This window comes from Nelumbo lutea, chromosome 3 (assembly GCF_056320005.1).
Source record: "Nelumbo lutea isolate HS-2025 chromosome 3, American lotus-T2T, whole genome shotgun sequence".
NCBI classification, from domain to species: domain Eukaryota; kingdom Viridiplantae; phylum Streptophyta; class Magnoliopsida; order Proteales; family Nelumbonaceae; genus Nelumbo; species Nelumbo lutea.
Window position 1 is genome coordinate 117,266,939 of NC_142686.1, and position 24,731 is coordinate 117,291,669.

General features: G+C 36.9%; 1 protein-coding gene across 2 annotated transcripts in view; it reads left to right on the plus strand.

The window, feature by feature from the left end:
• The first annotated feature begins 12,334 nt into the window (after window positions 1-12,334).
• The window catches only part of LOC148867946 (mitogen-activated protein kinase homolog MMK1-like), a 93,791-nt gene continuing 81,394 nt past the window's right edge, over window positions 12,335-24,731 (plus strand). Inside the window, exons 1-2 of one of the 2 annotated variants that reach the window (XM_088977094.1) lie at window positions 12,335-12,741; window positions 12,846-12,975. In XM_088977094.1, coding sequence (XP_088833220.1) covers window positions 12,515-12,741; window positions 12,846-12,975 — 357 coding nt within the window. In that variant the 5' untranslated portion in view covers window positions 12,335-12,514. The remainder of the gene's footprint in view (window positions 12,742-12,845; window positions 12,976-24,731) is intronic. The other variant, XM_088977093.1, reaches the window with a different exon arrangement.

Below are 24,731 nucleotides of genomic sequence, written 5' to 3' on the forward strand. Positions count from 1 at the left end.
TGGAATGGAAATATATTCTTAAATCATCCAAAATTTCACCAGACAAAATGTTGTAACCTACCACAACTGAAAATTTACCTTTCATTTCTTTAAATTTTCAAAATGGTGCTTGTAACCTACCACAATTATAAAACGGGGACTAATAAAAGTCTTTTGCACAAATTAGAAGGAGTTGTTCTTGAACTTCGTCAGTCTCATTGATGGTGTCCTTCTCGTAAAGAGCTGCTCCTAAGTATAAATGATAATGTGGAAGTTTTGCTTGACTAAAATACCCCAAATTTTGAAATTGGACTCTCTCTAATTATACGTACAAAAATGTAATTTTGTTCAAATCCCTCTCAATAAGTCCTATATTTAAGGTATTAATTTCTATTAACAATTACTCAAACATGCTCTTAACTAGAGTACCCATATTTTTTTTATTAATTTGGTCCCTTTGTAATTGTGAGAACACAAAATATAATTTGAACTACTAGATTTTCCTCGTTCATTTCCATCTCATTAAGTTTTAAATTTAGGGAATTAACTCACATTCTTTCGTTGAATCCTATATTAATTAACCATAATAAAGAAAATGGTAAATTGCTGAAACCTTTCTTGAAGTTGTTGACTATTGCTTAAACTTCCTCTAAAGTTTGGTAATGGAAAGCACCTCCCATGTACATTATAACACAATTGCTAGTATACCCTCCCCCATTAGAATCATCTAATAAGAGGCACAAAAATGTCAAAAATACCCATCCAGTTACTTTTGAACAAAATGTTTATTTTCCTAATTTCCTAATCTACCCAAGCCCTCCCAATCTTTTTTTTCTGAAAATGATTTATTTTTCAAATTTACTTATCATATCAATTTCTCAAGTTTAAAACTACAACTTTAAACTTTCTTTTTTTGTTGTTCATAAAGTTTGTGTTGTTTTTTTTTTTTATAGAAATCAGCCTCAATAGTAATTGTATGGGCATTTTGGACATTTTCATGTCTTTTGTTAGAGGATTTTAACAGATGGGTCTACTTAACTTTGTTAGAAAGTTCAGGGGAGGTGATTGCATTTACCAAACTTCATTGGAGGTTTCAACAATGATCAAAAACTTTAGGGGAGGTTTCAACAATTTACCCTAAAGAAAAATATATAGGGCCTTGGTCGATTCTCAAAAATAGGAGTATGGAATAAGAATCAAATGGGCCATTCCATTTTCAACTATTTGGTTGAGTGGAATTGAAAACTCATTCCCATTCCTGGTGGAATGACCATTCTCTCCCCCTCCCTTAGGAATGAAATCCATTCCATATGATTCCAGTTCTCATTATGATTCTTGTATGAATCAAATAGACTATGGGAATAGTGTTGGAAAGGTTAGAAGCCATCACATGGGTGGCCGAACCATGCTGGATGGTTGGGCGAATTTAAAAAATTTTTTAACCCCACCTGAGAACTGGTTTCCTAGAGATTTTGAAATCTGAATTTGTGGATCAACTTTGCACTGAACTAGACCAGATTTAAACCAAAAATAAATCAGTTCTTGCAATGTGTGAGCCTAAAATAAGTGCTTATTTTAAAAATAAGGGCTTACTTTTTTAAGACCAAATTTCCAACTTTTTTTAAGTGCTTATACAATAAGCAGTTATTCAAATTTTTCTTCCAAAATTATCCCTAGTTGAATTTTAAAATACCACTTATAAAGCTATCCCTAGTTGAATTTTATAAAAGTATTTTCACAAAAGTGCTTTCAAAAAAGTACATTTATAAAAGTACTTCTGTAAAAGTGCTTTAATAAAAGTACTTTCATAAAAATGCTTTTATTAAAGTGCTTTCGTTAAGTACTTTTGTAAAAGTGCAAAAAGTGTTTTCATAAAAAAAGTACTTTCACGAAAGTACTTTTATAAAAGTGCTTTCATAAAATTTGAAAGAAAACAAAGGACAAATTAGTCACAAATGCTTATTTAAGTGCTTATTGGAGAAAAATACTACCAAACACCCAATATGAAATAAGGTGCTTGTTTTTTTTTAAATAAGCACTTAAAAAAATTGGGTGCTAGATGCAAATAAGTGCTTATTCAAATAAGCACTTGTTTTTAAGCACTTATTTAATAAGTACTTTTTTTACATAAGAACTCCTAAACATGGCCTAAGCTCCAATCTCAAAACTGTTTTAACTTTCAAACAAGACAAGCAGGACAATGGATAACAAAGCAAAGAATTGGACACAAAGCAAGTTTAACATGGTTTGGGAGTATCCTTACATCCACACTTGAACCTCTATGAAATTTCACCATATTCTCAACCGGCAATGTTGTTATCTCACTTCTCATATAAAAGTAAATTTTAGCATTCACACCAGAGATGCTGCATTTTCTAGCAACCCCTCTCCATTTCATTAAAAAACCTAATTCTTAACTTTGATTTATAAAGTATAATTCTTAAGTTTTAAGGGATGGGAAAAGCCAACTATCCTATCTAACCATAAAAGGGTAAATCTTCTAAACTACCTCTATTATTTGTAAAATTGACTAACTGTACCCTTACTATTTACATATTGTCTTAAAGTACCCTTACTATTTCTAAAAATTGACATCGTTGGAGTGATAATGGGAAAAAACGAAATGTCAAATTTTCCCCCCACTATTCCTCAATTTTCAAAATAAAACCCAACCAATGAACAGTCGGCCATGAAAAGAGCTTGATGCCCTGAGACTCAACTTCGTTCTCTCTGCCTTACCAATCACTTAGTTGCAGAGTTCAAAATGAAGCATTTTGAATCTCTCTTCTCTCATTCTTCCTCTTCTCATCTCCATTGTTGTTGCAACTATGTTAAATATCCGAGGAACCTCCACCCTACAATTAATGTTTCACATCAGAAAGCTGTTTCCGTCACAGCAGGAGATATTTCTCATCATGTATTCTGCCCCGTATTTTTTTCCTCTCAGTAGTCTCAAGTGAACACTTCTAGAGAGCATATTTGGTTTTACCAAGCTATTGGTGGGTTTTGCTTGGAAGGTACAAGCATGTAGATACATTGGTTTCTGGTGGGGGGACAAAACAGGGATCGAGAGATGGGGGAACAAAACAGGTTCGACTCTAGTCTGATGACCTCCACTTAACAATGAAGAGAACTCTCTAGTGGCTCCATTAAGGGCCATTTGATGGGGACGGTCAAATAAGTTTCCACTATGGTGGTAGGGACGATGAAATAAGGGTCCTTCACTACCGAGTAATACAATCTTTCAGCTTCTTCAACATGCATGAATACTGCAACTTCAACCACCGCAATCGATCTTCCGGAAAACCTTTACGAGGACCAACCCTCCACAGTGTTTCTTCCGGCCCAGACGGATCGTTTGCACTTTCTGTTGCTGTGTCATCAAGATATTTCGGCGTATCGGCAACCTGGAAAATTGTATTCCTCCTTTATTGGTTTTTTTTTTTTTTTTGGTGAACGACGACCAGAACAAATTTAGCCATAAGAATAAAACATGGCACTAATAGACGGAAGAAAGAGAGAGAGGTAACGGTGCAAATTGGGTAAATGAGGTGTAAGAAGCATCTCTTCAACCTCAACAACAGCGTCGGCATCTGCGCTTCTTGTCTCCATGAGCGCCTCTTTGCTCTCATTGCCGCTCAAGTCCAAGCCCAAGCCAGAAACATAATTCACATCCACCGCCGCTGGTCTTTCCCCGCTCCGTCTCTCCTTACATTTGCCGCCGCTCGGATGATTCCTCTTGGCACCACAATCACTTTGATCAACGATTTTATAGTACTCCTCAAGTGAGTCCCACCTCAAACACCACCACGCATGGCCGTAAGAAGAAACACAACAAGTTCTCTCTGCTCACCTCCTTTTTCACCTCTAGATCGAAAGACCATCGCCACGAAGCTGATGATGAACATCAATCTAGAGTTTCAATTTCCTCTTCGTCGTCCTCTCTGATCTCATCCTCCTGGTTCTCCTCTATTTCTTAGGAAAAAACAATCCCGGCTATTCTCCCTCGATGAGACTGCTAGTGCTGAGGAGGAGGTTTGAGAATTTCAACGACCAAAGAGGTTTTCTGAACGATGCAGGTGTTGAGGTGAATGAGATGAGGGTAATATTGGGTTTTAAAAAAATTTATAAGTCACGTGGAGTAGTATCAGTAATGGTATAGTTAGTTAATTTCGCAAATAATAGGGGTAGTTTAAGATACTTACCCTAAAAAATACATTGTATAATGTATTCAAAAAATTGTATAATTATTGAATAAGAAATTTTAATTGTTATGTGGATATAATAAATCATCCATAGATTTGCAATATATTAAAACCTTGTGTCTAGATCATAAAAATATAACAATTATTATTTATTTTTAAATTCTAAAAATACAAAAATACAAAAATTATTAAAGAATTTTCAATTACTCTATGGATATGATAGATCATCTATAGATCTAAAACATATTAAGTCTTTATAGATACATAAAAAATACATTTTCATTTTTTTGTTATTTTATATTTTTCCAAACGTCTTCATATAATTTCCATGGGTCTACACATAACACAAAAAATAGTGATTTTTAACACAATAAATGTAGATTAACATGTATTTAAACACTTCCAAGCATTGAAGGAAAAATTAAAAAGGAAAAAAAATCACAAGATATTATAAAAAAAAAAATTGAAAAAAAAAAACTTACATAGTTTTCAAAACTTAAAAAATTCTAAAAAAAAACTTGATGATTTACACTTGTTTCTTGCATTTTTTTGTAGATCTAGTATTCTGGAATTGAGATTTGGAATTTTAAAATCATTTTGCAGGAGGTGCAGTAAGGTTTTTTCCCCCTTCATTTTTTTCATTATATGTCTTTTTTTGCCACATATTGTACCAATACACCACCAATACATGCCCAATATCATGTTGAAAATTCAACTTTGAATTTGGTTTATGAGGATGAAATAAATTGCTAACTTATCAGCTATAAATTCAATAGACCCACAAAGCATAATTTAGGACATGTTACTTCACCATGATGGTGCAACTCCAGAACTCCCCCTATTATATTCTTTTTTTTTTCAACTTTTTTCTACAAAATGGACGTTATAGCAAGCCTAGTTGAGGTTTTCAATGACGAAAGATATTTTGAAAATTTGAAGAATAATGAAAGGTAAAATAGACATTTTCAACTATAAAAGGGTAAAAGTGGGATTTATAAATATTATATAAGTCACATGGGGATGATTTTGTCTATTGTCCAAAAATTTAGTACTTTAAGTAAGTTTTTGTCCATTATCCAAAACATAGGGGGTAGTTTAAGTATTTTTACCCATTCATTCTTGTTTGTTAATCTTTAATAATATTTAACCAACCCTATTAATATTTTGGATGAAAGCTTTCAAGGGTTATTCTAGTCCTATGCATTTTAAAGTAATTTTTTGCTATTTTTATAATTTAGTAATACTAAATAATTATTTATTATTCTTATTTTTAATAAATAATAGGTTATTAGTTTATAATTTATTTTCTTAAAAGATGTATGAAACATTGTTATTTTGGTTCAAAATGTAACAAACCATATGCTTTTAGGGGTAATATGGTAAATATGCACTACTCCATACTAATATCAACCCAAACAACTCCCATTTGTAAAAAAAAAAAAAAAGGAAAATTGAAAATCAAATACAATGATTTTAAGATTTAAGAGAGAAATAATAGATTTTTTAGATTTTCATAGACTTCAACATTATCAAACGTCACCTAACTCTTAGGTTGCGTTTGTTTGGATACAAATGTTGAACCAAGGTATTTATGTACTCTAGTTCGCATTTGCAAGCATTTGTTTGCGATACATATATGCATAAAAAATGAGTGTAAAATTGTATTTTTTGACAAGGTTGTATCAATCGAAGAATACATTACTGCATCGATTTTTTTAATGCAATATTGCTCTCTTTGCTCGACGATGTAATTAGGGTATGCATTTGTGCTTTCGACTGTGAGAAAATAGTCATCTGATGGGTGAGAGGAGATCTGCTGCCCCCCCCCCCCTCGCCTTCTAACGGTACTACTTAGTAGATGTCGGATACAGAAAATACTACTTAGTAGATGCCGGATACAGAAATGTGCCAAGCTTCTTAGCACCTTATTGAGGCACCAGATACCACCTCAATGAGATACGAGGGCAATTGCTAGAGTCCCCTCGAGAGATTTTCAACCACAGACATTCATCATTGAGAAATGAAGTGGAATGTGCTTTCGGTGTTATGGAGAAGCGTAGGGCAATTCTTGTGCAACACAACATTTTATCTTTGACACACAAGTCAAGATTGTTATATCTTGTTGTGTGTTTCACAACCATATCATGGGAGTTGATCCACATGATCGGTACACCCAAGAAAAGATTCATGATGCGAACAGGAAAAATACATCCAATGGGGTTGAATTTGTGGAAGAAAGCGCCAATACAGATTCTCTTGCACCAAGGCTACAAAGAAATGAACTAGCAAGGTGATCCACATTTAGGGACCAAATTGGGTCAGACATGTCCCGGGACTGGAGGAGATTGCGAAGATGATTGGGAGTTGTAGTATTTGGATTAATTGCACATCATCATTGTTAGAACCAATTTGTATTGATTGCAGTTCTTATAATGTTTAAACCATCCAATTTATTTGTTTTATTACATATCCATGACTTACTTGTTAGACAGTTTATATATCAGCAATATTGTTTAAACACTATATTTTTGTATTGCATATGCTTACTTTTATGTTGTTGATTATTAGAGATATTTTCAATATTTCTTTATGATATTGTATGTACATGTGTATGTGTTATTTATTTACTGCATGAAATTGAACACTTTTGGTAGGGATGGTCTCTAGTAAAGATACAACAGGAACATCTATCAGTAATAGGAAAGATGGCAATAAGGGAAATGATGTATTGTCTTTCTCTCAAACTATGTCCAGCAAGGGTGACAAAGTCGACAAGTAAGATAGTATGATGCCATGGACAAGGCATTAATTAAGCTACTTGCTAATCAAGTAGCATTGGGCAACAAGATTGATAAGGGGTTTCAGACATTTGCATACACATCAATATGCAAGGAGATGACTGTCTGTTTCAATATTAATATGAGAACACCCCATATCAAAAGATGCTCTGACCCAGTTGTTTAGGATGATTACATCAAGGTAAATGCGGCTTATTTTGTTTTTTTAATTAATGTTTAAAAATTAGCAACTAGTAATGATGCCATCTACAATGAAAGCCAATCAACTTGCACTGTGTGTTAAAGGCGGGGTGATGGAGATGTTTGAGGAAATGCAAAAAGTTCTAGGAAATGATCAGCCTTCGGGTGACAAGGCTATGGCAAGGTTTGAGTCCACTGACTGTTGATGAATTCATCTATTAAAATGGTACTCAATCAGTATCCAACAATAACCGGAGGGCAAGTTCCTCAAGCTCCAAAAAAGAATGCATGGATCAAAACTGAAGCCCAACTAGGACTTTATTGATGTAATTGATAGAATGAATATTACAATGTCAAAAATTGCATCTGCACTTACAGTGGAGATTGAGATGGATTTCTTAAACCGTTTACAGAAGGAAGTTATGGACTTGGAAGGGTATGACATCCAAGTAGGGGTGTTCACGGGTCGGGTTTGGTAGATTTATTGGGATTTTCCCAACCGACCCGACCTGATCGGGTTACCTAAGGTGGGAACTGAAACCGACCCACTGATAGGCCAAACCGACCTGGTCGGTTTGAGTCGGGTTGAGTCGGTTTCAGTCGGTTTCGGTTTTGCTTCTGTACAAAGCCGAATAAAATCTAAATTAGTTGATAATTTGATATTCAAGAGTCCAAGGTAAATCTAAATTTAATTCAGGTAAAGAATACAAGTATGATCACTGAAAACTGAAGTTTTTATTTTTAAGATATTTTCTGGAATGATATTTAAAACTAAAATATGTATTTTAATATATATCTATATATATATATATATATAAACAAAAATATACATACAAATAAAATATATTGGAAATTTGGAATATATATTTTCTGGAAATATATATCTCATATATTTCAGAATATATATTTTTTAGATATAAAATTTTTCAGATATTTCGGTTTTTATGTAAAACTGAAATATCTTTATTTAATAGTTTTAAATATAAAATATATTTAAATTAAAACCGAAATATATACTTAAAATTTTAAATAGATTAGGTTTTTCATACAAAACTAAAGTTTTTTGTGCAAATATATCATCATTAATTGGATTTTTTTCAAAGCTTAAACTTAAACAAAACACAAATAAAATATATCAACTTGTAACATGCATTAAATTAAAAAATAAATAAATAAATACTAACCTTTGAATGACTGAAGTTGAGACATTGAGAATGAGACTTGATCAGTTGAGCTTGAGGGAATGAGGGGGGCAGACCAACCAAGTTAGAGAATAGAAGATTTTAAGATAAGACAAAAGTAGTCAATAAAATAAAAAATTAGAAACCTTCTAAATTCTAATCTAGGTAAAAAACTAAAAGAAGACACCTAATTGAATTCTAATTGTAATTGCCTAATGGGCCTTCTAGAGTTATAGTTCTAATAGAAGTCTAGAAGTAGAAGACTAGTAGGAATTAGGAAACTACTCAAACTAGGAAGTAGGAACTACCAAACTAGTACAATACTAGTTCGGTTCGGGTCGGGTTGATTTCGGTTTTCACGCAAGAAAAGTGAAACCGACCCGACATATCGATTTATGTATGAGCCCAACCCGAAATCGACCGGTACGGATGAAAACCTGGCCGACTCGGGTTGGGTCGGTCCGGGTTGGTCGGTTTGGTCGGGTTGGGCATTCTTATGAACAACCTTAAGTCCAAGTCCGGAACATGAGAAGGAAGCAAAGATTTTCCTTGTGAGGGACAAGCCATTTAGGGCTCAGATATTCCTATCCATCATATCTAAGATGACTGGTTTTGGTGGAATGCAATAGTACCTCTTCTCTTATTATGAAGTTTAGACAATGGAACTTTAACACTTTTACCCTTTTTTGTTATAACCAAAATTAGGTTGATGCACTTGCTGATAAAACATATTAACTAGTTGGTGGCAGCTATAGTGGCTTTTAACACTCATTTTAGTACTTACTTCTATACTGATACTTTTGACTTATTGATATAATGGAACTTTTTGTTATAACTCTTTGTTTGCAATATGTCATCATTTGTCTGTTGCTTTGAAACATACTCACATAAGTTTGTCATAATGATGTGGTGTGTAGGATGAAAAAATCCTATGTTGTGTTCAAGGGGAGAAAGCCAGGTGTGTATGACTCATGGCCCGAGTGTCAAAAGCAAGTTGTTGGATTTATGGGGAATTATTATTGTTCATATAACAGTCGAGAAGAAGCTGAAGATGTATACTATAACTATTGTGAAGTACAACTGGATACAACATATTCCTCTAAGAAGTTGGTTGTAGAGCCATCCACATTAACAATTAGGCCATATATGATAGGAGGCATCATTGGATTCTTCACTATGATTGTGGCATGGGGGTTGTTTAATTAGCCAAATCATTTGGAAGGTTCTCTCTCTCTCTCTCTCTCTCTCTCTATCTATCTATCTATCTATCTGTATATATATATATATATATATATAGAGAGAGAGAGAGAGAGAGAGAGAGAGAGATAGGGATGGTTCAAATGCAACTCAACTAAACACTAGGTGTGTGTGTGTGTGGTTGTTGTCCTCTGTTATGGTCATGGGTTTATTTTCATGTATTCCTTTTTATCATATTATTATTAGTAGGTCACTTATATTGAGCATGAACCACATTTTAAGATCACTTATCATTATCATTATCAAATCTGATTTTATCATCTGTTATGGATCACTTATAGCAGGAACCACATTTCATCACTTGTTTTCATGTAGTTATCCTCTGTATTCATTATCGGATCAGATAAACTGATCTCATCACTTTATATTTATCAAGTCTCATTGTTTGAAGGCTGACATGACATTTAATGATTTGTGAATGAATTGATTAGGAAATGTGAATGCAAACTATTATCAAGTATCATTGTTTGAAGGCTGACGGTACCTTCAATGAAATGTGAATGGATTGACTAGGAAATGTGGATGGATTGTTTAGGGTGTGTTAGAATATCTCATGTATGAATGAAGTGTGAATGGATTGAATAGAAATGGGAATGAGATCCAACAGATGAACATACATGGAGTGATATAGTTATCATTCTCATATTTGTTAACATATGAACAGATATATGGACTAATATTCAACAAAATATGGGTCTCCCCATATAGCCTACATCATCTTCATTTGAGGGAGATCCAACCCATGTTTCAAAAGTACATTGTTAACAAATGAACATATATATGGGCTGATATTCAACAAAATTGTTTCCTTTTATACTAACAAATAGAAGAAAAACTATGGACTTCACTCTACTAAAATGCAACCACATGCATACATCTTTTAGAGCTTGAAGGGAGAGTTTGTTTGTTTTGTCATTTCATCAGTTAGATGCTGAGAAGAGAAATTGGATACAATGTGGTGAGAATGAAGTAGATGTTGAGGAGAGGAATTGTGAAGATGGCACGACAGCAAAGCCTGGACAATGAATTATGGGGTGAAGACCCATAATTCATAGACTGGTGGTTATTTGACCGAAAAGCGCACTAGGTAGTTAGAGCATTTATGTTTGCTCTCATAGTTTGCATCGATTTCAAACAAACACTAGCAAATTTGTGCCTTGGTTTATATAAATTCCAAACAAACAAGAAGAGTGCAAAAACCATACTAACTCATGAACCGACTTTGCACTCATGAACCGAGATGAGACAAAAAATGCATGGTACATATTTGCATTTGCATTGGAAACAAATGTAGCCTTAGGGGGTGTTCTTTTTTTTGTGCCCTGATTTATATAAATTCCAAACAAACAAGAAGAGTGCAAAAACCATAATAACTCGTGAACTGACTTTGCACTCATGAACTGGGATGAGACAAAAAATGCATGGTACATATTTGCATTTGCATTGGAAACAAATGCAACCTTAGGGGGTGTTCTTTTTTTTTTTTTTTGTATTTGAGAGGGGGGAAGTTGGTCAATGGGATTTTGGTTCCCATTGACCAAGAACCCTAGGGCAGTTCATAAGAAGACCCAACCCGATCAACCGACCAAACCAACCAACCCAGACCGACCCAACATGAATCGGTCAAGTTTTCTTCAGCACCGGTTGATTTCGGGTTGTAAAAAATCATAAACCGATGGTTCAAGTCGGGTTTCGGTTTTCATATGTGAAAACTGAAATCGACTCGAACCGAACTGACTTAGTAGTTAGTAGTTAGTTCCTAGTTAGTATTTACAACCTACTTAGTTCCTACTTAACTAAGTTGTCTCTTATCATAGTTACAACCTAAGTTAATTTCTAGTCTTCCACTTAGAAATGACATTAATGGCAAGTATTATAAGACAACTCGACAAGGAATTTTTTTGGAAAAGTTTAAAGAAAAGAATCAAAGGATCTTAGTTTTTATGGTCTTTTACCAAATAGGCAACCAATTACAATTAGAATTAGGTGTCATTTTTTACTTAGATTAGAAGGTTTCTTGAAATATACAAATTTCAATCTTCTTTCTCTAATACAGTTTGACTTTTTATTTTCTTGATAAATTCTATTCTAACTTGGTCCACCCCCTACCAATTTCAGTCTTCTTTCTCTAATATAATTAGGTGTCATTTTTTACATCAAATTTCAGTGTTCTTTCTCCAATCTAACAATTTATTACCATGATTGAACTTAGAGTCAAAATCGACCCAAACCGATCCAACCCGACTTAAATCGACCAGGTCGGTTTTGCTTAACACAGGGTTGGTTTCGGTTTCAATTTCAGGTAACCCAACCAGGTCGGGTTGGTTGAAAAAATCTCAGTAAACCGACCCAACCCAACCTGTGAACACCCTAAAGAACCCTATGCTTTTTTTTTTTTTTTCAGATTTATGTGGGGATAGGGTAAGTAATATCCATCTCTAAGGTGGGTAAATAACTTTTCCACCTAAGGGGAAAATTGTCAACACTTGAATGTGACAAAAATGCTCCTTAAATGGAATTTTATGATTAAAATGGTCATTACATTATTTGCTTAGAAAATAAAAGAATATAGGTAAAAGACACTTGGATAAATGTTTTCAAGAAAAAACTTATCCAAATAATTGACTTATCGAAAAGCGAGGCCTTAGAAAAAAAAAAAAAGAGATATGGAGGGAACTAAGAACTAACAATCAGTTCGTAACTTCTTAAACAGGCTGTAGCATTATTGTTAGGAGAAAGGAGCTAAACTGTAAGTATACAGAAACAAAGGGGGGTTTGTCTAATTATCCTAAAACTTAAAGCATCAGAGCAGTGAGCAGCAATTCTATATTCCGGAAATTGGAAGAGCCGAAGAGGTGCTTCTTCGAGAGGGAGAGCACTTCTCAATTCCACTTTCTAGGGCTTTGACGGAACAATGGACGCAGCTCAATCCTCTGACACCGTGATGGCGGAGGCGGCTCCGCCCCCTGAGCCGCCTCCACCTGCCGGAGTTCCCCAATCTGGATTTGATGGTATTCCGATGACTTTGAGTCACGGTGGACGGTTCATACAATACAACATATTCGGCAACATATTCGAGATCACTTCAAAGTACAAGCCTCCAATAATGCCCATCGGCAAGGGAGCATATGGCATCGTATGGTATCGCGTCTCCTCTCCCAATTCCTCTTCATGACCTCTTCAGATTCTCTTAACATAAAAATAGAATGACTACTTTGTCATTATCCATGTATACTTCCTTTCAGCTCGGCCTTGAATTCAGAGACAAACGAGCAAGTTGCAATTAAGAAGATTGCGAATGCATTTGATAATAGAATTGATGCTAAGAGGACTCTACGCGAGATAAAGCTCCTCCGCCACATGGATCATGAAAACGTTAGTGAGTGATTACTACTATTTGTTCTTTTTTTCCTTCTTGCTATCACATTGTTCAAGATTTTGAATTTTGATTTGATTGAGACAAAACTAACTATATTTATAGGGAAATTTCCTTGCTATGTAATTATGAATCCCTAATATTTGACTCATATAATCTACTATAGGTGTTTTGCTAATCTGTAGTTGTTCTCTCATTTCTCCTTTTTTTTTTTTTTTTTCCTTTCAAGGGTTATCCTTCATTTATCTTAATCAAATATTACATTAAACATAACGCATTTAAAGGATAGGATATGAATACAGAGAAATGTAAGCCTTCTATTTCAAACGCCACCTTAGTTTTCGTAACAGTCTTTATCTTTGCACTTCATTTTGTAACAATAATTGACTACATTTCTTTCTCTAATGTTTCTTAAATACTCTTTATACTCCTTATTTAGATACAATCTTCAGCTCCCCTTGTTCTACTACTATCAATGTGCTTGTTAGGACTGCAAATGGAAAGGATAGAATGGGCTATAAAGTAGATCCGAGTTTGGTTTGTTTATATCTGGATTCAAATTGAATCTTTTCTGTCAGATTTATTACAAACAAAATATGATGAAAATAAATTTTGTGAAACTTTAACCAATAAACACAACATTCAAACTGATGAGGGCGGATTTGGTCCTCCAATAACCTCATGACACATGGCATCCCGAAATAGTTGGATGACACCCAGATGCCACCTAAGCAATGACTTGGAGTCCTAGATCGTAGTTCGTCTTCGCCCCGACCTGGCTACCTGCCTTTATCGCTGACCTGGCGACCTCCACCACAACTTAGGTCGGCTTGTAACACCTCGTCCAGGGCCAACCTGTAGCACCTCGTCACCGGCCGAAGTGACCTTGACGCATGGTGAGACCTCTCTCGAGGGCTTGCCGACCTAACTGAGGACCAAGCGGTGACCCGCGGGATGTGCTCGCCGACAAATTCCGCATGCATGCCCCGACACTCCCAGGTTTCTCTGAAATTGGCCCGCGTACTGAATGTTCCGGAGGATGGTCAATGTGCACAACGGTTACCTCCGAGGATTTCGGACTGGTAAGGCATGACCTCTTGGAAATCTCAGATGCGGTGCATGAAGCCTACGCCAAACAATGCCTATATAAAGGCACCAACCCTAATGACACAGGGTACGTGCGATATATTTGCTCACTAGCTTACTAGCATACAAACTTTTAGCTCACACAACCCAGTACTGACTTAAGCATCGGAGTGACGTTGCCAGGTTAGCCACCCCGGGTTCTCTAATCCTCTATCTTGAAGCTTGGTCCAGCTCGCTACATGACTAAGGTCCAGGTCATCTTCCAGCTAGGAGCTTCCAGATCGTGCATCATCAATTGGCGTCGTCTGTGGGAAACACTACAAGAAGCCAAGTTCTCACCTTCTGAAAAGCTAAGTCCTCATCTTCCAGAAAGCTAAGATCTCACCTTCTAAAAATTTAAGTTTTCACTCTCTAATTTTCATTTTTTATGAACTAAAATTCATTTTTGAGCAGCACCAACATCCATAACGAATATCAATTACTGGGGGGCAAGAACATCTGTGATGAACCTTGAGAACTCCCCTGTGACAATCAGACAAATTCAGGCCGAACCCAGCATTCCTAGTGCCCCAAATAAATATACCACTACCGCATGTTAACGCCCCTCTCCTCGCGGTAGAGTTATCAGCAGTTCCCACTGGGATTGAAGCGTGGAAATTCTATGAGATGTGAAGCATGAGTTTCCAGATCTGAGCATGGGAGAAGCCCGATGTAGATAGTAGCAAAATGATCTCAACTCATCCTCAATAGCAATCAGCCAGGCCGAGGCCTCATCAGCCCTGTTTCGCGAGGTCGCCTCCACAAGTCAAGCTCTTCGTGGCTCCTGCAGGAGCCGGCGGCTAGCGGACTGCATGGATGCCCTTGCAGGTCGAGCCTTCCAAGGTTCCCGTGCGAGCTGGCGACCTAAAGTCAATAGTGCTGCCCCCGCAGGTCGAGCTCCCAGTGGCTTCTTATAGGAGTGGATGACCGACGTCACTATGAGGCTGATGTAGTGCAACCGTGGCCCCGAACTGCTGACTCCCGCCGACAACAACTTTATGTATCAACAACCCTCACAAGGGGGGTAGAACATGTACGTTGTGGTCTTGCAAGCACTCACCCAGGAAGATAATCCCACGGGGTGACGTAGAAGCAGCCATATGAGAAGTTACTATAGAATGACCACCCGCTTAGGCGGAAAGGTCAAGCCGCATTTCGGCTAAATAATATTATGGGGAGTGGACTATGAGTCGCTACCAGAGCCCAAGGGCCACGACGCTGAACAAATAGTGACCTTGGCGCTAAACATGAATAAGACTCAGTCGCCTCTTTAGCATGGGCAACTTATGACCCAATCGCCTCTTCGGCATGGGCAACATAAGACCCAGTCGCCTCTTCGGCATGGGCGGAATAAAAAAGCAGTTCGCATTCAGCCCCATCGGTGTGCAGACAGGTCGGGTACATACCGTTCCGCCTCAGCCTCATTAGTGTTTAGAAGAAAGAGAAAAAGAAAGACAGAAAAAGAAGCGAAGGAAGGAAGACTAATTTAGCACAAGAAAGAGAAACAAAGGAAAGACTAGACCATGAAGACGCAAACTTGGCCGATCTCTTCACAGTAGACCTCCACCTCGGTTTCAGGCTCTACATCGAATTCGCTAGCTACTTTTTTGAGAACCAGCTTGAGGGACACTGCGTCGAAGTCTACCTAGGTGGAGCAACCTGATAAAGCAGTCACACAAAACTCCTTCTTGAGGACGACATGATGAGCTTTGCTCTTGAGGTACTTAGTCAGATTGCAGAACCCCTTGATGGTCGCATCCCTAATAAGGTAGATGTCCTTGGGGTATCTGTTCCACCTCTCCTTGAGCGGATGAATTTGTTCTTGTGCCCTAATACTACGAGGTCCTGTGTAAGGCTGCAAACACTTGGACTCTTTTGACCTGAGGAGAAAATTGGATTGACGCCAACGACTACAAGCTCATCAAACAGTCATTCCGGGCCAAAGGAACAATCTACTCCCTTCGCCGAGTTGCCTTCAGCTCAGGAGTGGGGGGCAATTGATGATGGCGGATTTGGCCTTCCAATAACCTCATGACACATGGCATCCCGAAACAGCTGGATGACACCCAAATGCCACCTAAGCGATGATTTGGAGTCCTAGATCGTAGTTCGTCTTCGCCCCGACCTGGCTACCTACCTTTATCGCTGACCTGGCGACCTCCACCACAACTTAGGTCGGCTTGCAACACCTCGTCCAGGGCCAACCTGTAGCACCTCGTCACCGGCCGAAGTGACCTTGACGCATGGCGCGACCTCTCTCGAGGGCTTGCCGACCTAACTGAGGACCAGGCAGTGACCTACGAGATGTGCTCGCCGAAAAATTCAAAACGCATACCTCGACACTCCCAGGTTTCTCTGAAGTTGGCCCGTGTACCGAATGTTCCGGAGGATGGTCAACATGCACAGCGGTTACCTCTAAGGATTTCGGACCGATAAGGCATGGCCTCTCGGAAATCTCAGATGCGGTGCGTGAAGCCTACGCCAAACAATGCCTATATAAAGGCACCAACCCCAATGACACAGGGTACGCGCGATTATTTGCTCACTAGCTTACTAGCATACAAACTTTTAGCTCACTCAACCTAGTATTGACTTAAGCATCGGAGCGACCTTGCTGGGTTAGCCACCCGAGGTTCTCTAATCCTCTGTCTTGCAGCTTGGTCCAGCTCGCTACACGACTAAGGTCTAGGTCATCTTCCAGCTAGGAGCTTCCAAATCGTGCATCATCACAAACCATCTTTACTAATAGATAGAATATAAATTTTAAGTATACATAAGCATATACATTTAAATCGAATCAAAACAGATAGGGGTGGATTTGTGTTGGATCCAATTATAAACATATTGAATTCGGATCACCCTTAACGGGATCAAATTCAAATTTGAATTCAGATAAATGGACACCATTTGCAGCTCTAGTGCTTGTGTCACCCTTTCTTATCATAATAAACACTTATGGTATCTTCATATTTGAATGTCTTGTCCTTCACCAAATAAAATGAACCTCTCCTTGGTCAATTCCTAGATCTTCAGCACCCTCTACAATCCTACTATTCCCCAAATTCTCATCTCTCTATTTCTACAATAATTAATTATTGATTTACACTAATTTCACAAAACCTTAGGATGTCTATGTTAGTGGTTTTAAGGTTTGTGTCTCACCAAGTCCCAGGAGTAGCCCCTTTGAAAAGGTGCAAGCTTGGTACGCCTTAGTTAAATTTTGCAAATTTTAAAGCATGGTGGCCAAGCCCATTGAGCAAGCCCAAACAAGTCCATGTTTGGATTCTAACTTTCAAGTCCTACTTCTAATTCCCATGTTTATTCAAACATCAAACAAAAATTCGAAACTAGGACAAACTATAACTCCCTAATTCTACTAAACCGATGTTTTTAAATTGTGCGATTCATGATTTAAATCATAAGATTCATATTGAATCAGCCCCAAAACAATTCAAATCACATGTACTAATCGGTTTTTAATTAGTCGTGTGATTTACGTTCTAATTGTAAATCATGATTTGGAACCAATTTAAACGATTGGAACTGAAAACATAATTTAAGACAAAAGATCGTTTGATTCTCCACTTTTTAAAAGCTGCACATTTACATCAAGGGGCAGTATTGCCATTTTGTTTTTATAACTTAAATAGCCTCTTTAATCAATTGAAAGATGCTTACTATCGATGGAAATTCTTGGGCGGGAGACTGGAAGAGACGAAACCCTCATCCATTGAAGCTCCAACCCTCCTCTCCTTGTTTGCATGATAGGTAACAGTTTTTCTTTTATTTTTTCCCTGATTTCTGTTATCTTCTCTGATTTCTCTTCTTCTTCTTATTCTTCTGACACAAAACAGGGGCTCCATCCCATTTTTTCTTCCTTTGACACAAAACAGGGGTTCTGCCTCACTTCTTCTTCTTCTTCTTCTTCTTCTTCTTCTTCTTCTTAAAACAGGGGTTCCACCCCATTTCTTTCATTCTTTTGCTTTTTTGCATGAAAGGTAAGGGATTTTTTTTCTTTTTTTTTTTCTTTTTTTTAAAATTTTTGTTGTTGTTTTAGTTGTAGATGAAAGGGATAAGCTCCAACCCTTCTTCTTTTGATGCAAAACATTTATTTCATTTTGTTTTTGCATGATTTTTTTTTTTGCAATGAAAACAGGGGCTCCACCCTGTTGCATTTTCCTTTTTTAGCATATTTTTTTTTTTATCTTTTTCTTTTGCATGCAAACATAGACCTTGCCCTATTTCATTTTCCCCTTTTATTATGCAAAAAAGGGGCTTCAACTTCTTATATGTTTTCTCTTTTTTTGATGCAAAACAAGGGCTCATCCCCATTTTTTTCCATCTTATTTTTGCCCCACATTATGTTTTCATTATTCCATAAGATAGCTAGGATCTTTGTGGACCATTTCCAATCCTCTTATAGAAGCCCTTTGGGAGAAAGGTTGAACATAGAAGGGATAGAGTGGCCTTTATTAGAAGAAGAGGCAGCAAGGTGGGTAGAAAGGGGTTTGGATGGTTTGGATGGTTTTACAATGGCTTTCTATCAGGATTATTGGGAAGTGGTGAAAGATGAATTATTTGAAGTCTTTAGAGAATTCTCGAATCTCAAATACACATATTGTTGGCCATGGAGTTAATGCAACTTTTCTGGCTTTAATTCCAAAAAAAAACTTGACGCTAGCCAACCTAAGGATTTTCGACTCATTACTTTGGTGACCAATATCTACAAAATAATTGCTAAGGTCTTGTCTTTGAGTATTAAAGTGGTACTACCCTCCCTCATAAGTAAGTTTCAAGGAGCATTTATTCAAGGGAGACAAATAATTAACCAAATGCTAATAGCCAATGAATGTGTACTATGTAAAGGAAATGAAGAGATCCGAAAAGGAAGGTTTTGTTTGCAAATTGGACATAGAAAAGGCATATGACTTGGTGGACTGGAAATTCTTATTAGAGGTGATGCAATACTATGGGTTTGGGGGGGATGATGCAATTGGGTGTTTGGTTGTATTTGGTCTTGTCACTTTTCTATCCTTGTTAATGTAGTGGTGAAAGACTTCTTCTCAGCTTGTAGAGAACCAAGGCAAGGGGATCCTCTTGCACCCTTCCTTTTTACATTAGTGGCTGATGTGTTTAGTAGACTCCTCTTTAAGGTTAATAGGGAAGATGAGGTTAGGGAGGGCTGGACAGTGGGCAGAAACAATGTTCCAATTACTCACCTCCAATTTGTAGACGATATCATAATATTTTGTGAAGGGGGCGATATTAGGAGGGTGAGGAGATTAAAAGAACTGATCAAGAAGTTTGAAGGGATCTCAAATCTGAAAATCAACTTCAATAAGAGTTGCATAGCAGGGGTTAAGATGGAGGACAATGACTTAAACTTGGTAGTGGGCTGCTTAGAGTGTCCTATCACCCCTTGGTTGTTGACATATTTAGGTCTTTCTTTAGGAGCCAACCTTAAGGAAAGTAGATTCTAGAACCCAATTGTAAAAAGGATTGGGGACTTGGAAGAAGAACTGTATTTCGTTGGATGGTAGGATCGCACTAATAAGATCAACTTTGGCTAACCTACCAATCTACTTCCTCTTTGTGTTTAGGATTCCACCAAGGGAAGTAAAGAAATTAGAAAAGATTATGAGGGATTTTCTTTGGGAACCAGTAGAGTCTAAAAAATACCACCTAGTTAAGTGGGAGATTGTGTGTAAAAGTAAAAAAGAAGGTGGTTTAGGAATTGGGAATGCAAGAAAGAAGAATATGGCTCTATTAGGGAAGTGGTTATGGAGATGGCCTTTAGAGAGGGAAAACTTGTGACATGAGGCGGTGGACAGTATTCATGGGAGGTTGGAGAGTGGTTGAGATGCTGGTGTATCACATCGGGCTACTTTGGCAGCACCTTAGAAAGCAATCTGTAGCATCCTTCCTCATTTTCTCAGGTTTATTAGGTCTCATGTTTGTTCAGGTAATTTAATTCACTTCTGGGAAGACATTTGGTTGCGGGACCGGCCTCTAAAGGATTTGTTTCCTTCTTTGTATTCCATTTCCATCTCCTTGTATAAAAACAAGAGTATCTCAAACTTTTTAACACCTCCTATTTTGCCTTTGGGTTCTAATTGGGATTTTGGGTTTCAAAGGGGACTGAGGGATGAAGAAGTCACCTGTTTGTCAGAGCTGTTGTTTTTTTTGAAAGAGTTTGCTTAGAGCCTCCTAAACCGAACAGAAGGGTTTGGTGCCCAAGTTCTAAAGGTCTCTTTTCCTGTGCCTCTTTTTTTAATGCTCTTTGCTAGTCCCCTATCCGTTTTTCCTTTCCTGCTAAGGAAGTTTGGTGTCAATTGGTTTGGGAAGTGGCTTATGGAAAGTTAACACTCTGGATTACCTGTAAAGGAAGAGGCCATTTCTGTGTATTTCCCCGAATTGGTGCACTCTATGTAAATCTGATGGTGAATCTTGTTACCACTTACTAATCTCCTGTTCCTTTGCTGTAGATATTTGGAAGTGGTTTTTCTCTTTGTTTGGGTGTAGGTGGAACATGCCAATGGAGATTAAGATGCTGTTTGATCCATCTAACTTTGTGTGGCCAAAGAGAAGGGGGAGAATAGTATGCAGATAGAGCAGCAATGATTTGGACCTTATGGGATAAAAGAAATGCTAGGATTTTCCAAGAGAAGCAGAGAAGCTAACAGAAATTATGGATTGTGTATTGACTAGAGTTATACATTGGCTACCAATGTTGGATCTGTTTAAACAGTTCTCCTTTGATGATATTTGGAAGAACTTGTTATCAGTGGCTTCTAGTTCACTACAGAAGGCTAAAACAAGGTTGATATGGGTACCTCCCAGTGAAGGGTTTTTGAAATTAAATTTTGATGGGAGTAGTCCAGGCAATTCAGGTCCTTCTGGAATTGGAGGGGTCATAAGAGAAAGGGAAGGGAATCTGGTAGCACTTTTTACAGGGCTGGTGGGGAATGGAGACTATAAGGGCTGAACTGTTTGCATTCCTACAAGGTGTTCAGATTGCAAAGGAGATGGATTTGGGAAACCTGGTGAGTGAAGGGGACTCCAAGGTGGTAGTGGACTGGCTAAAAGACCCAAATTCAGTGGTATGTTGCTATCGAGACGAAATGAAAAAGTTCAGATGGTTAATACAGCAGATGGGCTTGATTACAACGGGTGGGGAGGGACACTACTGCTCTGGTTGATTCATTAGCTAAGCAAGGGGTAACTAGGGATCAGTTGTATTGGGCTCAGTTGTAATTCTTGTGCTATTTTTCTTCTTTATGAGTGAAGCTGCACCTCATGCCTCCATTTGGGAAGCTTGTAACAGTTGCTTATCTTTACTGATTTAATGGAAATTTGAAGAACTTTTACTTATCAAAGAAAAAAAGACTTTTCATTTTATCTATGTGTCCTATTTTAATTTTTAAGTTGTTTGTTCTTCTTGATAGGTGTCCTTTTGCTTATAAATGGTTGCAAGCAGTGTTTTAAAACGTGGAGGCGTGACGCGAGGCGTTCCACTACCTAGAGGCGAGAGGTGAGAGGCGTAATTCAGAACGCAAGAGGCATAAGCCTCCCAAACACAAGGAGGTGTAAGTCTCCTTGGGTTATGAGGAGGATGAAAAGGAAGGGGGGATCTCATTTTTTCTTTATTTTTAATAAAAATCTTTTATATTAAGAAGAATAAAGATGCATAACAGTAGTTCAAAGGGGGGGGGTCTTGTCGAAGTGAACCGAAGGGACAGGGGGCAAACCATTTTCTTTCCCCTTATCTTTTCTTCCCTTCCCCTACTTTTCTTTTCTTTCCTTTTCTCTTATTTTCTTCTCTTTCCTTTCTTTTCCTTTTCTTTCCTTTTCTTTTCCTTTCCTTTCCTTTCCTTTTTTTCTTTTTTTTTTTCTATATTTTCACATCAGATGTGCATGAGGCGCAAGAGGCGTACGCCTCAGAGGTGTCAGCGCCTCTGGTATACGCCTCAGGGCGTTTTGGGAGCGCCGCGTACGCCTCCCATGCCTTTTAAAACACTGGTTGCAAGCAATGATAGAATAGGGTGTCTTTACATCTGGACACTGAAGAACTCTATGTTGCTTGTCGATCGGTGACGATTTCTTTGTTAGTTTCAGTGAGGATTTCTTTGTTAGCTTCAGTATGTAAATCTTTATTTATGCTGGTTTAGTGGATGTGGATGTGGTTAGGCTTATAATTTGGCTAGATTTATAATTTATTATACTTGTCCACATAGCATCTCTTTGGTTGTTTAACTGTTTATGTCAATGGAATGTGCTTATGAGTTATGCCCAATTATGCAATGGTATTAGTTACCAAAAAAATTATTAGATTTCAGAATTTAATTTCTTTAATTGCACCGTTTCACTACTGCATTCTTGTATTGATGATTTAATGTGTGTATTTTGTTGAATTATCATGTTCTTGGACGTGTGTGAGACTCAAATTATTGAAACTTGAAACTTGAAAAGACTCAAATTTTCATGTTCTTGTATTGATGATTTAACTAATTATTGAAACTTGAAGGATGAAACATTAGGAATTAGAATATTAGATATCCTTTTAGTTCTTTTTTGTTGAGCCTTGGGGATGAAGAGTGAAGACATGAACATGATGCTGTGTAAAGCTCATATTTATATAATTATACCAGCGGGGACCCATGCAATGCACAGATCTGAAGGATTGAATAATTTTATTTACTATTAATTAATTGATAAATTAATAATCAAAATTTGTTGTCGATTAACTAAAATTATTCAAAGTTATTGTTAATATTTTAATTATTGCATTTTTATTTAATGCTGATTTAGAGAAAATAATTATTGTTAATTTAATACGAATAAATATATTTTAATCAACTTTATTTTAGTAACCATTTGTAGTAATTTTAATAATTGTTATTATTTTCATTAATTTTAAATGAAATTTTGTTTGACCTTAAAAAATAAAAATAATTACAAAAGCTAACATTTTAATTAGTTTCACTAATAATTAATAATTATATAGGAATGACAATAGGGCAGGTTCAGGGCGGGGCATCCCCTCCCTGTCCCCTACTCGTAGTTAGACCTATTCCAACCCATTCTAAGTCGGGCTTGAAACAATTTTAGGCTTGTGGGCTCGGGCTTTCTAAAAAATATCTGGCTTGAGCTTGAGTCTAACTTGACAATATATATTAAATAATAAAAAATATATTTTATTTAATAAAAAATATATATATACAATATTGTTTCTTTGTTTCTCTTCTCTTTTTTCAAGTAATAGTGAGATCTTTTATTATTTTTGAGTTTTGAGGGTTTTTAATATAAATAAAACACTTGTTTTGTTGAATAAAAAATGAAAAAAATTCTATTTTCAAATTTTTGGCTGGGCTTGGGCTCGGGCCCGGGCTCTGGGCTTTATATGAGGGCCGGTCTCGGGCTCAAGACCTAGGCCCAATGGTCGGGCTGGGCTCGAGCTCAGGCATGAATACATATTGTTAATACATAGACAAAGCAGCCTAAACCTGACCCAACCCTACCCGCTCGTGAACAGGTCTACATGTAGTTAAAGAGATTTCAATTTCTATAAAATGTTGTTAATTAACATGAATATAACAATATTTACCGGAAATACTTTAAAAAGTCATGATGAGTTAACTAATAACAATATTTATTAAATTTTGGTAATTTATTAAGCGTATTAATAACAATATTTAATTTTTGATAATTTTTTTGAGAAAATTTAACCAGAATTCATTAAATAAATAAAGAGGGGGTACATGAGAAGAAGTACAAAGCAGGGGAAGAACCCCTACAAATTATAAAGGAGGAAGCTTGTTGCTATAATTTTTTGATAATTTACTAACCATATTTATTAATTTTTGGTAATAACAGTATTTAATACTCATTGAATATGGGTTGGATTAAATGCTAGCCATATTTAACTATTTATTAATTAATATAAATATTTTAAATGAGAGAGAGTAGATATAGATCGGGGGGAGAGAGTTTAGGAATTGAGTGGGGAGTGGGGTAACATGATATGTTCCTAATCGCTTAGAGGAGATATCTTGGGAGAGAGATTCTAGGAATATTTTTAGGTGGTTGGGTTGGGAATAGAGAGGGAGAGTTTGGTGACTTTGGCTTATTGGGGGTGGTGGGAAGGGGAAGGGAGAGAATTAAGGAGAATGCAGGAAGGGGGGTTTTGGAGCAAGGAGAAGCATGGTGATAGATAGATATCAAATAGCAATACAATTAAGGATATAGTTTTTTATTGCTTAAATTTGAAGTTGAACTTGATCATATCCATGGCATCTATTGAATTATGATTTATGAAAGTGGTGTATTGTCAAACTCACTACCTGTAAAGACTGCTGGAATAGACCAATAGAAGGCAATTAATCAGTTTTACAAGAGGAGGCCACGTCAGCACAACTAACCAGCCACTTGTAACAATTGCCTTGTAATAACTGTAACAATCAAGATTGTAAAACTATAAGTTTTAGAGCAGAAAAGGGAATAGGACATTAATTCTTTCAGCATTAAACTCTCTCTCCCTCTCTCTCTCTCTCCTCTCTCTCTTTCTCTCTCTTCTTCTAAGAACTCAGGAGGTTGGCCCCTCGAAGAGCCCTGAGTTAGGCAGGTTCCTAAC